A 14,080-nucleotide genomic window follows, 5' to 3' on the forward strand; every position below is an offset into this window, starting at 1 on the left:
CTAGAATGTGTGATGACCAAACTCCAGTGCTCCCTCCAGCACATATTCATAGAACCAGGTAAACATCTGCTTAATATTTCATTGAATGATATCATGATGTTTGATGTACGCAGCTCTAAGCAGGCAATCTGTTATTATACTCTGATGGCAGGATGGGCTGTGATACCTAGTTTCTGAAGCCAGGTTAGATATGGGCATGGCTCTGCCCTGCCCTAATCATCTCAGGTTGGCATTAGAGCAGCTGCCTTTCGAAGTATAAAGGCCATAAAAGAAATAGGTATTGTTAGAAGCCACCTTTAGGGCATTTTAATATTAACACCTTCTTGTTATTAGTGCGAATGAGACTGAAACCTTAGATAACTTCATTTAGCCCAGTCAGAAGTTCAGAATATGGAGACTATGGCTGGAAATGTTCAGTCAGTGACCAAGCTCAGCTAAAGGACTCTACGTAAAGCTTGGAGTGCTATGTTAGTGCTTTCAAAACAGCTGAACAATTCAAATTTGCTTGGAGCACGAAGGGATTCTAATGAGTTGTGCCTGGATACATGATTGTAAGTAGCCCCGATGTGCGCAATTTTATTTAACCCAATCCTCTTTCTTTTTCTGCCTAAGGATTACCCTGGTCCCCTTAGAAATGCACACTTAATTCAAAGCACGTTACTGGGAACGTGTGGACTTTTAGACTTGATGCTAGTAGCAGAGCTGCACCTCAAGCCTGTTAACATTTACAGAAAAATAGTGTCTTTTTACCGCTTTTCTTCCACTTGATCATTTTTTTCTTTTTTTTTAATTAAAATTTATTTGGGGGTGACAATAGCTAGTAAAATTACATAGGTATCAAGTGTACCGTTCTGTAATACATCGTCTATATATCACATTGTGTGTTCACTACCCAGAGTCAGTTCTCCTTCCATCACCATATATTTGATCCCCTTTACCCTCATCTACCACCTCCCTCCCCCTTAACCTCGGGTAACCACTAAACTATCATCTGTGTCTATAAGTTTTTGTTTCTTCATTTGTTTGTCTTGTTCCCTGATAATTTTCTTTGTCTGCAGATCACTAATTACCTCAAACACAAAACAGCTTGCTTTTAGTCCAGGTTTTTGCTTTTGGTTTCATGTTTCATTGGATTTTGTCTGCTTGTTTTTGTTGTTATTGTTGGGCCAGCTGACAGTCTAGGTTGTTATTTGATCATTGCAAATGAGATAAATTCCATGGTAGCAGAAAATCTGAACATTCTGGCAGCTTTGGGATGTGTCCTTTATACCTGTGATGGGCATCGAACTTTCAAAACATAGGAGCCGAGTTAAATTCAAACCCACTTTTATGTTTCAAGTTCGCTAATGAAAACAATGCAAAAAACGTTACTCCTGCTATCAGCTGGATCTTTTGAAGTTCATGTGTTGTAGTAAATGTGTGTTGTGACAACAGATACCCTTTCCTTCTGTAATCGTTCCTGTTTTTTTAGTTCCAGTTCCCCCTCTTCATGCTGAACAAGTTGTTACCTCCCTAAGGTTCTCCTGCGTTTCCATTTGCTTTGTTATCAGCAGAGAGGCCAGCCTGTCAGAGCTATAGAAACAGCAGATGGATTAGGATGAAGCCAGGTGCAAAATAACTTTGATAGAGTCTTTTAATGTAAACAGTTTATCTGTCATTGCCTTTCATTCAAATCCCCCACAAAATGATCGAGTTTGGGTGTTAAGTCTGCAGAATAGAGATGAATAAAATTCGTAACTTGTCATACTCTATATCCAACAATTAGAGAATGAGAGGACATTTTAATTTATTCATCAAAGACAGGAAAGTAAATAGGATAACATAGAAGGTTAATAGAATAACTTTGGCCTTCATATTCCCAAGATTGTGTTTCCCATTTGGTTGTTTGAACGAAGAGAGTAGATTAATAAGAAACTGCTTAGGGCTTGTATGATGTGATTTTTAAAATCCTCCAGGCAAGTCTGTGACTGTTTAGAAACCTACATGCTGATTTTTTTTTTTTTTTTTGTCATCGTGATTAGGTATTCTACTTTTAGTACCAAATCTTTTGATTTATAATCTCCGTAGATTACCTTTTTATTGTAATCTCAATAAAATGCTTTGAGCACACAGCAATGCAGAGCAGCACAAAGTTTGTATATGTTGTGTTAGTCATGGTTGATGACCAGATACTAGCTAATGTCCATGATAACTTGTGAATTATCCATTTATGAGCATTTCAATCACAAAGCCAATGACTGTATTGCCTTGCTTAAAACTTTTCTCACAATGACCTGAAATCAGGTATTGATGAGGGTATGCTGCTTGCCCCAAGAACAAACAGAAACAAAAATGGATAGAATCTGTTATTTCAGCATAGATAACTCTCATGTGGGACAGGGATGACCGCACCCTTTGTCCCCACAAAGAGCACATGGCGTGTATCTGACCCTGTACAGAGGGTGGCAGGGCAAATAGCAGCCACCTCTAGGAAAGTGGGGTCACTAAGTTGATTGGAATTACAGTACTAGAAGGAAAAGGCATCACCATGTTTCCCTTGTCACTCACTACCCCCGGGCTCAAGGAAGTGGCTAGACAGGGTTGGTCCTCTCTCTAGTCTCACCATACTCCTTGTTTGGTTGAAGCATATTCTTTTCTTAATTCCTTTCATCACCCCAGTTTGGACCCCAAATCAGTGGTGGGAGCCTGGAGGTTCTGCCTTGCAGTCATTAGCTAACAAACCCCGGGCAATGTACCACGTGTACCTATGTTTATTGGAAGTTTCCAAATCTTGAGTTTAATGAGGGTTCTAGCATATACTAGAGCAATATGAACATCTCGAGTAAAAGCTGTGTAATAAAGCACTTTGCCAAACTGAAAACTTAAGAGTTTTGCATTTATATGCTGGCTTTCAAAATTTGACTGGGGTTTTGGTTTAGGACCCGAGGAATGCTTTCCTCTATCCCCCAAATATCTGCCATCTGCTGGAAAAGCTACCAGGCAGGCTGTAAACACCCAGGACCTTGTCCTGAATGGAAAATGGAAGCTGTCTTATTCCTTAGCAGCTATAATAATTTTTTCAATTCATTTAGCAAAATCAAAGAGTACAAGCAGAAACATTGTAAGTACAATGAACAGGTGTCCACATTTGAAGTTAGCTACCAATCCAAGATTAACCATTCAAAATTCAAGTGGATGGGCAGACCAAAGCAGCAGACCTTTCCAAAATGCATGAGGTGGCATAACCCCTATTTCTCAGTTATCTCATAGGAGTCTTTGGAACACTAGATACAAACATTTATAAACTTCCTAGTAAATCTTGTTTCTTGCTAATGGAAGTGGACTCAGATTCCATATTTACCCTGAATCATATATGTTATATATACAGTCATGTCTCATATGTTCTGAGAAATGCATTGTTAAGCGACTTCCTCATTGTGCAGATGCTTCGGGGCCACAGTGAGGAGAACAACACAAGATTAAATCATGCTCAAGAGAAAATGATGTGACAAGACACTGTGTGAATGACACTGCTGCCGGCAGAACACAGCATACCATTTGACAGCAAACTTTTTTTCTCTATATGTAGAAAGCGTACACTATGAAATAATTATAGAAAGTATAGTATAGTAAATACATAAGCCAGTAACATAATTGTTTTCTATCATCAAGTATTGTGTACTGTACACAATTACATGTGCTAGACTTTACACGACTGGTAGCACAGTAGGTTTGTGTAAACCAGCACCACCACAAACACGTGAGTAATCCATTGTGCTACAATGTTACAATGGCTACGAGGTCACTAGGTAATAGGAATTTTTCAAGTCCTTTATACTCTTATGCCATCTGTCATTGACCCAACTGTGAAGTGCCACAATCATGACTATATACTGAAATACTTGTGTGTATATTAAAATGTAGAGTCCCATACCTTAAAATGACCATGGAAAGTCTTTACTCCAGCTTCCTGGTTTTGTCAATAAGGACACTTCAGCATGGAGGTGTCAGTCAGTTGGTATTTGGCATTGTATGATAAAAGGAAAAATGTGTGTGTGTGTGTGTGTGTGTGTGTGTGTCCCTGTTCCTGGCACAGAACTCCTAAAACCCTTATAATTTCCTAAGTGATGAGCATCTTTTGTTCTAATATTTGTTCTTTGACCTCAGTTGCTTGGAACTTCCTGGGTGATAGGGGTATCTTTGGTTCTAATGAGGTGACTGGATGGGCTTCTGGATGGGAGTTGGTCACCAGAAAGACCAAACCATGATTAGAACCTTGGAACTTTCAGCCCTGTTCCCCCACCCTCCCCACTTCTCTAGAGTCGGGAGAGGGGCTGGCAATGGAATTAATAATTGATGATGGCTACATGAGGAAGTGTCCATAAAAATCCCAATAGTATGGGGTTTGAAGAGCTTCGGGTTCCGCGATCACATCCACATATTGGAAGGCTGATGCACCCCGACCCCATGGGGACAGAAGTTCCTGCACTCGGGACCTTCCCAGACTTTGCTCTATGTACCTCTGCACCTGGCTATCCACCTCTGTCCTTTACTGTATCCTTTAATAAACGGGTAAACATTAGTAAAAGTTTCCTGAGTCCTATGAGCCACTCCAGTGAATTATTTGAACTCAAGGAGGGGGCTGTGGAAACTTCTCATTTGTAGCCATAGGTCCGAAGCACAAGTGGCAACCTGAGCTGCAACTGGCGTCTGAAGTGGAGGGAGGCAGTGTTGTAGGACTGAGCCCTTCACCTGTGGGATCTGATGCCATCTCCAGGTACATAGTGTCAGAATTGAGCCGAAGTGTAGGACACACAGCTGGTGTTGCAGAAAATCGCTTGGTGGCGGGGGGGGGGAAAACACACACCTGGTATCAGAGGTATTGTGAATGTGGTAGTAGTGTGACGGTAAAAGAGAAACACAGGTGGAAGACTGCTGGGTTTTCTAATACAGGTGTATGGAGACAGATGGAAGTACAGTAGCCCCCGTTATCTAAAGGGGATACGTTCCGGAATCCCCAGTGGAGGCCTGAAACCACACATAGTACTGAATCCTATATATACTATGTTTTGCTCCTATATATGCATGACTATGGTAAAGTTTAATTTATGAATTAGGCACAGTAAGAGATGAACCATAATAACTACCAGTAAGATAGAATGGTTATAACAGCATTTTATACTTTAATAAAAGACTGTGATAGTGCAGTAAACAATCGGATAACTGAGATGGCTGCTAAGTGACTAATGGGAGGGTAATGTAGACAGAGTGGATATGCGAGAGAAAGGAATGATTTGCATCCCAGATGGGATGGAGCGGGATGACATGAGATTTCATTACACTACTCAGAACAGCACATAATTTAAAACTTATGCATTGTTTATTTCTGGAATTTTCCATTTACTATTTTCAAACTACAGTTGACCACAGGCAACTGGAACAGTAGAAAGTGAAACCACAGAGAAGGAGGGACTACTGTAGTGTCCTCACCAAGAGTAGAATGTGCTATAAAGGGACAGAAAGCCTGAATGATGCTAATGCTAAAAATGTGTCATTGGTATTCACTCCCATGTAGGTACTGGAATACTTACATCATTGAGTACCCACTACTCATTAAAAATACTCTTCTCATTTTCCTGGTTATACATGGTAGGGAGAGAGCCTCTGTTAGGTATTGTCTCCCACCAGAGGGCATGTGTCATTTTGTGAGGAGTGCCCCCCCGCCCAGCATCAGGGGCAAGAGGTCCCAATTGTCCAGGGAAAAGACAATTGGATTTTCAAATCCCCAAACCCCAGGGGAGCAGAGTAACTGAGTGCCACTTACACTGGCCCTTTTAATGGGGGAGAATAAATAACTTAAGCCAACACTGAGATGCTCTGCCTGGTGTCTCCATATTTACCCTACTCAGAGAATTAGTGTTGACAGATAACTCTTATAAGTGAAATGTGCTTCTCCCCCAAAGACAGTGCATTTTTATTAAGTTACAACATACTAAAACTTTAGTTATGAACAAAATTGCCAGTTGACAGATGGCTCTTGCTAAAGGATTTTCTATCCAGCAAAATAGCCAGCCTGAAGGGAGTAAGCCTTAATGCAATGAATGCACTTCTGAATCCTGTTACCACATCATCTTTGGGTCAGACACTGTAATACTCCTACTGGTTGCCACGTTAGCAAAATATACATACAGGGACAAGCAGAGCCAACTGTGAGGCCGCTGTTCAACTGGCATTGACAGGGTCTTGAACAGCAGGGTGGGTGAAGTTGATAAGTAATTCAATGAGCAATGGAAAGCCATGAAAGATTCTGAGAAAGAGAGTGGCATGATTGAAGTTGAGGATAAAATGAGGTGAGAATAGGGAGACTAGTGGACCAGTGAAGAGACAGGCTGCAGGAAGAGTGAGGAAGGCATAGCCTTCTGCCAGAAAGCAGGATAGGAAGTTCACCTGCCATTGTCCCCCTGGGCCTCCTTCTCTCGGGTGTGAGTGAGAGCTTCATGTGCAGTTGCAGGATGGATCCCCACACGTGGTCCTGGAGCTCAGCTTTTCCTCCAGGGGCCTCTTTTTACCTCTGCACAGAGTTTGGGACCTGGCGCTCTTTTATACCCAGATCAGTGTTCAGGCCTCAGACTCCACAATGATCCCCAATTCATTTATCTAGTCAGTGTTTATTAAGTGACTCTTAGGTACATGACACAGTTCCCTCCACTGGGAACAAATGTCCTCCAATTTCTGCCTGGCAAAATTCTATTCCTTCCCGCATTATGTGTAGTACAGGCCTATGTCATACATGCATAGGAAACAATGAATTAAAGTGGGAGAATCCCAGTACTCTGATAGGGAGCACTATTTTGCTTCCTACAAGTTCAAGGTTCAACTATAGGATGTTTATACGTTCCCATTCAGGCACTCATCCAGAGGGTGAAACATAGAGGGTGGTGTTTTTTTAAAAGATTGCAGTCCCTGAATGAAAGTAAAGTCAGAAATTCAGGTCTTGCAAAATGCTGAGTGACATTTTGTCCTCTTAGTCTCCCTTCCTGGCTGTGTGTGCATCCTACCAACTGAAACCCCACCCTGTAGGAAATAATACAAGCCTCTTGCTCTTTTACTCATTTCAGTGAAACCTATTTAAATGCTGTAATTAAGCAATTCATTTTTATATTTGGGCAAGTGCTCTCAGTGTATGTCTCTTTAATTGATTTAACCAACTCTGTAGGTATTGATTTCAGACCATCTGAATACCCTAATGATGAGTTCATTTGTTAATAGGAGTTTCTCTTCTGAACTTAGGCAATCGATGCAATTTACCAATATATGCCACTAGGTTAAGGTATGGCTGGTCTCACAGAACAGCCCCATACAGAGTAAAAATAAAGTAAAACATACAAACACAAAACCCATGTATTCGATCGTTCTTCTGTCTTATTTCCATAAGGCCTAATATGCACTTATTTGAAATTTTCTGAATGGTTGACTTTTCACTTTTTATCAAGAAATATATTGTATAAATCCAGCTTGGGTGTATCTGGTAGTAGAATGCCAGAAAAATAAATAAAGAATAAGCAGGACATGTAACCACCATATAGAGCAGTGCTAATAGAATCACATTTTATGCTTGACTGACAGCATTATTATTGATTACGGCAAAAAGCAGTACCTGAATATGTAGCCTTGTAAAATGAGTCCACCGCTACAATATATCTAGGCCATCTGAGTGCTTACTTTGACCGTCTCAACAAACAGGAAACATATTGCATTGAGTTTGTTTTCTGTTAATCTCGACAGTGGGGGTGGTATTGTCACAAGTCTGTATATAACTGTTCAGGGCATGCTTCTTAAAAGTCTAAAAAAGACTCTCTTTTTTTTTCATTAAAGTATAGTGCACAAGTCTATTGGACTAGAGAATAAGTCAATGTTATGTAATCACTGGGACAGAATTACCGCACCAAAGAATTTTAAAGAAGTTTGATCAGTATATAAAAGACAACTAGCAAGTTTCTTAAGTGCCTTATTTGTATCATTTTGTCCCTAAAGAAATATGATGTTATGTATGTCATGGGGAGTGGGACGTGATAGCCACTTTATTTCCTTCCATTTTTTCTTTCTTCTTTCTACTTGTTTTTTGGTGATGGCTCTGCATTTTGTGGTTCATGTCATTCAGTATGGTCCCTGAGTCCCTGAGTCAGGTCAGCCTCAGTGCAGCCAAAGGATTATCTACATAACAGAAAGACAAGGTCCTTGTTATTTTTAGGAAGATAGATTTAATGAGTAAACAACTATGACCATGTCCTTACCCACATCATCCCTCCTGAGGAAATAAATTTGCCGCCTAGTAGGATACCATGAATATGCCAATCAGTGCCTGTAAGGAGGGAAGAATCAGCTCATAAACACTGCTTGGAAGTGCCTTCTCCCTGGGCATGCAATTTCTCAAGGTGCCATTCGTGGAGGAGGGCTCACCTAGGATAGCATTCTCAGGGCTTCCCAACCTCAAGGTCAAATGTTACTGAAAATGCAAGAGCTTTACTGATGGAGAGAGGGGTAAGAGGAGGGACTGCTAATGGAGGCATCACCTGGGAAAGAGGGATGTTTCCTAGGCTGTGAGTGTGTGTGTGTGTGTGTGTAGATAGAGAGAAAGACATTGATTTCACTGTGTGCACATGTACTTGTGCCCCCACAGAACCTCAGGTTCTCCGACCTCTCCGCCACCAACACCAACCCCTAAGAAGGTTCAGGGCAGAGGCCAGGGTGAAGGTTGCAAAAATCTTCTCCCCATTCAGTTGGTTACCTCTTTATTTTGTTGATGGTTTCTTTTGCTGTGCAGAAGCTTTTAAGTTTCATATAGTCCCATTCGTTTATTTTAGCTTTTGCTTCCATTGCCTTTGGAGTCAAATTCATAAAATGCTCTTTGAACCCAAGGTCCATAAGTTTAGTACCTATGTTTTCTTTTCTTTTTTTATTTTTTTTATTTTATTAAATTTATTGGGGTGACAATTGTTAGTAAAATTACATAGATTTCAGGTGTACAATTCTGTATTACATCATCTATATATCCCATTGTGTGTTCATCACCCAGAGTCAGTTCTCCTTCCATCACCATATATTCGATCCCCCTTACCCTCATCTCCCACCCCCCCACCCCCCGCCCCCGTTACCCTCTGGCAACCACTAAACTATTGTCTGTGTCTATGAGTTTCTGTTTCTCATTTGTTTGTCTTGTTCTTTTGTTGTTTTTGGTTTCCCAGCAATCCCTCTCCTGGGTATCTACCCAAAAAATCTGAAAACATTTAGAGATAAAGACACATGTGCTCCAATGTTCATTGCCGCTTTGTTTACGGTGGCCAAGACATGGAAACAACCAAAATGTCCTTCGATAGATGAAAGTACCTATGTTTTCTTATATGCAGTTTATTGTGTCAGGTCTTATGCTTAAGTCTTTGATCCATTTTGAATTAATTTTGGTACATGGTGACAGATAGCAGTCCAGTTTCATTCTTTTGCAGGTGGCTTTCCAATTCTCCCAGCACCATTTATTGAAGAGGCTGTCTTTTCTCCATTGTATGTTTTTAGCTTCTTTGTCAAAAATTATCTGTGGTTTTTATTTATGTGGTTTTATTTCTGGGTTCTCAATTATATTCCATTGGTCTATGTGTCTGTTTTTCTGCCAATACCATGCTGTTTTGATTATTGTAGCCCTGTAGTACAAGCTAAAGTCAGGGAGTGTGATACCTCCATTGTTGTTCTTTTTTCTCAAGATTGCTTTGGCTATTCGGGGTCTTTTGTGGTTCCAAACAAATCGGATGATTTCTTTAAAAAATGCCATTGGGATTTTGATGGGGATTTCATTAAATCTGCATATTGCTTTGGGTAATACAACCATTTTAACTATGTTGATTCTTCCAATCCACAAACATGGAATATCTTTCTGTTTCTTTGTGTCTTCTTCAATTTCTTTTAATAATGTCTTTTTAAATATTAAAGAAGACACGTAGGTTTGATACTACAAACTTCTCACTAGTCAGTAAGCCCATAACCTCTCTGGCCATAAAAATGTGTGCACCAATGCCTGTGTGGGGAGAGCAGTCACGATTAAGCTGCACTGCATTTACATAGCATGTTATGGTTTCTAGAGCACTGTCATGGATGTTGCCTACTCACAACCAATCTTGATATAGACAGGGCAGGAATTATTATTTTCATGTTTAAAATGAGGAGTCTGAGGCTCAGTGGTGTTAGCGACCTTGCTGTTGTCATGTTGATAGTAAGTGGCAAAGCTGGGAGTAGAACCCAGGTTTTTGGATTTCTAGCACAAACCACACTTTCCCTAGACACCATTTCCTCTCATCACACCATATTGGCATATTTTTTTAATATTTTAAATTATTTTATCATATGTTTTTTATACTAGAGCTTCCTTAATGGCAAGATAAGTATCATGTTAGGGAAACGTGGCACAAAGTAAGTAGAATGTAGGTTTTAAAAAGCATATAGATATTACAAATTATAGCGGCATAAGTGTTAACTATCGAGCCTCCATTTTCTAATCAGTTTAAATTACTTTAATGTATGTTTTTAAACTCAAAATTAACTGCAATCCCAATATGGAACCATCTTAATGCTTGGTGAATTACACTATATCATTTTGTTTTGATTTCCCTCCTTTTGCACGGTATCTCACATTCTGGCACAGGCATCTGGAACTTGGGGTTGTCTTTCTATGGCCCATAATTTCAAAAGAGGAATTTTCATCTTTTAGAGTTGGTAGACCAATTCTTATACCTTAAAGGCACATATATTTTCCACAGAAATTATTCACTTAACTTTTCTTCAAAGTCTCTTAATGTAATAATTCCTAAGTGCATGCTGCAAACAAAGTCAAATTACAGTGAAAGTGAAGAACATAAATTGTGAGCTGTGTCTCATGTCTGGTGGAGACTCCCCGCTACTATTTAGTTTAGAGATTAAAGGTGATGTGAGCACAGGGAGATGACATGAGTACATCTGACTAGAACAGTTGGGACTCTGAAATAACCCCAAGTTACTTTCCAAAGAAAAGAGAACCTCTTAGCAGAAACATTTTCAATCAATAGTCAAGCAACCCAGAAAAAACTAATTTGAATGAAATTCTTTTCCTACAATGGCTGCATAAAAAGACATACAATTCAAAGAAACTGCCTTCAAACATGGTTATGTTACTCCCGATCAGAGAAAAATAACTGGGTCTCGTTGACAGTCCCAAAGCACAGACAAGAGAGGACATTTTCCAAATGTCAGTGACACACTCATACTATCACATCCAGCATGCTTTAAAAGAAAACAACTTGAACGTCATGTGTGTTACCTTGTGATAACCTAAGTCTTCTTCAAGAAGAGATTTGCTTGGATTTTAAGGGAGGGATTGGGAAAAGTGGATTCATGTGATTTTTACAATCACATGGTTTCAGCCCACTACCATATCTTCCAAACCAGCCAGGACCAGGGTGAAAAGCTGGTAAGAAAGGAAGATGTGGGTGTGCATGGGCGTCCAGCCCCCACTGCCTGCCCGCATCCGCCTCTTAGTTTTAGCTTCTTTAGGGGAACAAGCATTCATATCCTAAACGCATGACTTGGGGCAACCAGACACATATTCCTTGTTTTATCCTTTTCGCCTATTACCTCACTCTCCAGTTTTCTCAGTATTCTACCACTTGCCAAAACTCAACCTCAGGCGCAGATGGTGAGAAAATGATTTTTGCCTACTGAGCCAAAAAAAAGTGCCCAAATATTAATGAGTATTTATCTAGCAACAGAACCCGAGACTCAATAGATGAGAAGGACTTGGATTTCCAACGCTAATGTCTAAACGTGGGAAGTGTTTCATTTATTTTTAAAAATTGCTTCAAAGTGCATTGAGTTATTATGCATAGAAGCATAATAACCAGAAGCTTATGCACTGGTCACCAGAATGTCAAGTCCAGTGTTAAATTGTAAATCGTCTCTGTTGCAGGTGCTTGCCTCTGCTTTCTAATTTACAGCAATATTCTCTTCATCTCTTAGCCCTCACTCACCTCCAGGATTCACAAATAAAAAGGTCTCCAAATGGATACTTTTGAAAGGGGTCTAAAGAACCCTGAGGTTGCCAAACTGCTGCTCTAACACTCCCCATGTTAAATGTTATTTCTATAGCCTGAAAAAGTCTAGGGGAGTACAAGTTTGGTTCTGATTACATAATTATGCTACAGAAATATGAAAAAATCATCACTAAAACCCTCCAGGTGCTTAAACAGTTTGATAGACTGTAGCCATTCTGCCATCAGCGCCCCCAGCTGTGTTGCCTAGCAACATTTTAATTCCAGAAGAATCCAAGGAGATGCAATCCCTGTGGAGAGGGAAACAGAAATAAGAGGGCTGTTGACAGATGATCTGAGTTGTTTCTTCTAATATACTGTGAAGATCACTAGCTCTTTTCATGAATGATAAATGGACTGTACACAGATCAATGGGTTCAGCAATAAACTGGAACCAGCCTCTATGTCTAAGGAGAAGCAGGCCAAGAGGCCCAGAGATTTCCTCATTTCGATGATTTGGTGTGTGTTTTCTTAAAGGTTCCACGGGAGGAAATTGATCCGAGCATTCGGTCATCCCTTGCCCTTTTGTGGTATCTGCTAATAAAAATGATTTTAGAAATGGATACTTTGGCCTTTCTATCACCACACAGGTGCAGCCAGGTGTCAGTAGTAATGCAGGGCAAACAGCTCCGGCTCCCTATCAGATATGCCCATGAGTGTTCCCTCTGCACCTACCACCCCCAACCCCCACCGCCGTCATAACAACCCAAGCAGGCCCGCACCTGGGGGGTGGGGGAAGATTAGAGTGAAAGGCTGGGAGAGGAGGGTCCACTTATGAACCTAAGTGCCCACTCCTACGGGCACTGCTGAACTTGCCAGGCAGCCCTTACAATGCCTGCCTGTGTCTGAAAGCTGCCTGGGAGAGGAAAATTGCTCTCTGCGTCTCCAGTCTGCTTATCTCCAGTAGCCTGCTCTGGTTAGCTCCTTGTGTTTCTGAAGAGTGTTTTATAGTGCTTATTGTTTTGGTAACTAGTTGCAAAGCTTATGCCTGCTAATGTTGTCTAATTGCATGGTTTGTTTTTTTCTTCTGTTTACAGGCTGTTGAAAAGGCAAAACCTAAGAATAATCCTGTAAAGTAAGTTATTTTTTATTAGTTAAAATTCTAATTTGAATGGACTCCATGCATGTGAAAAAATAAGGTCGTAAACGGGACCTTGGATTTTGAGTTAATCTATATTCATGAGAATTTCAAAACAAAAACAAAATAAGTAACAAAAATGATACCTCCAATGAGCGGGGACCAGCTTTTATTTTTTTTCCTGTGATCCTAAGTTGTGCCCAGTTTACATAAATTAATACGTGCCTTCCATGAATAGCTGCCAAATACTGTTATAATCATATTCAATGCATAGTACTTCAAGCCTTTGGGTTCTGCACATGCTAAAAAGATTACATTTTTAATTGCAAACCTTGGACTTATGACAGAGATGTAAATGGCTGAATATGTGCCCAATGATTTCCAGCCACGTGGGGAGGTTTGGCACCTTGGCATCAAGGTTTCACAACTCTGTTAATGAAAAGCTCATAAAAATATATTTAACTAAAGGTTTTCCTCGCTAACAGAGAGCTATTTCCAAGGCATTTTATGGTACACTCTTAAATTATAAACAAACTGCGCAGCACTCTTTTAAATATAGTACCTCTTAGACATCCTGTCTCTTCCAGAAGGGAGACTTTCAAATTAACAAGGATGTATGTCTTGTCATTTGGGTTTGTGACATTAGATTGCAGTGTTATGTTGCATACCATCCTGCTAGCCACGTGACCTAAAGAAGATCTACTCTATTGTCTGGGTGATCATAGGTCTGGTAATATCACATCTCTAGGAACTGCATGTTAAATTGTGTCAACTGACTTCCATTCTATTGGGTACCAAATGCAGAAATGGCCAGTGCCTTGATTTTTTAATGGGCTCTAGGAGAATGGATCACCTAATGCAATGACAAGAAAGCTGCTTGCATTTTGTAAAAGAATTAGCTTTACCAAGGCACCAG

The 14,080-nt window shown here is 40.2% G+C and overlaps 1 protein-coding gene across 5 annotated transcripts in view; it reads left to right on the plus strand.

The window, feature by feature from the left end:
* AFF2 (ALF transcription elongation factor 2) overlaps window positions 1–14,080 on the plus strand; it is a 473,113-nt gene that overhangs the window by 369,148 nt on the left and 89,885 nt on the right. For all 5 annotated transcript variants that reach the window (XM_074323510.1, XM_074323509.1, XM_074323508.1 and 2 more), the window contains one exon: window positions 13,124–13,161. In XM_074323510.1, coding sequence (XP_074179611.1) covers window positions 13,124–13,161 — 38 coding nt within the window. The remainder of the gene's footprint in view (window positions 1–13,123; window positions 13,162–14,080) is intronic.

Source organism: Rhinolophus sinicus, chromosome X (genome assembly GCF_036562045.2).
Source record: "Rhinolophus sinicus isolate RSC01 chromosome X, ASM3656204v1, whole genome shotgun sequence".
NCBI classification, from domain to species: domain Eukaryota; kingdom Metazoa; phylum Chordata; class Mammalia; order Chiroptera; family Rhinolophidae; genus Rhinolophus; species Rhinolophus sinicus.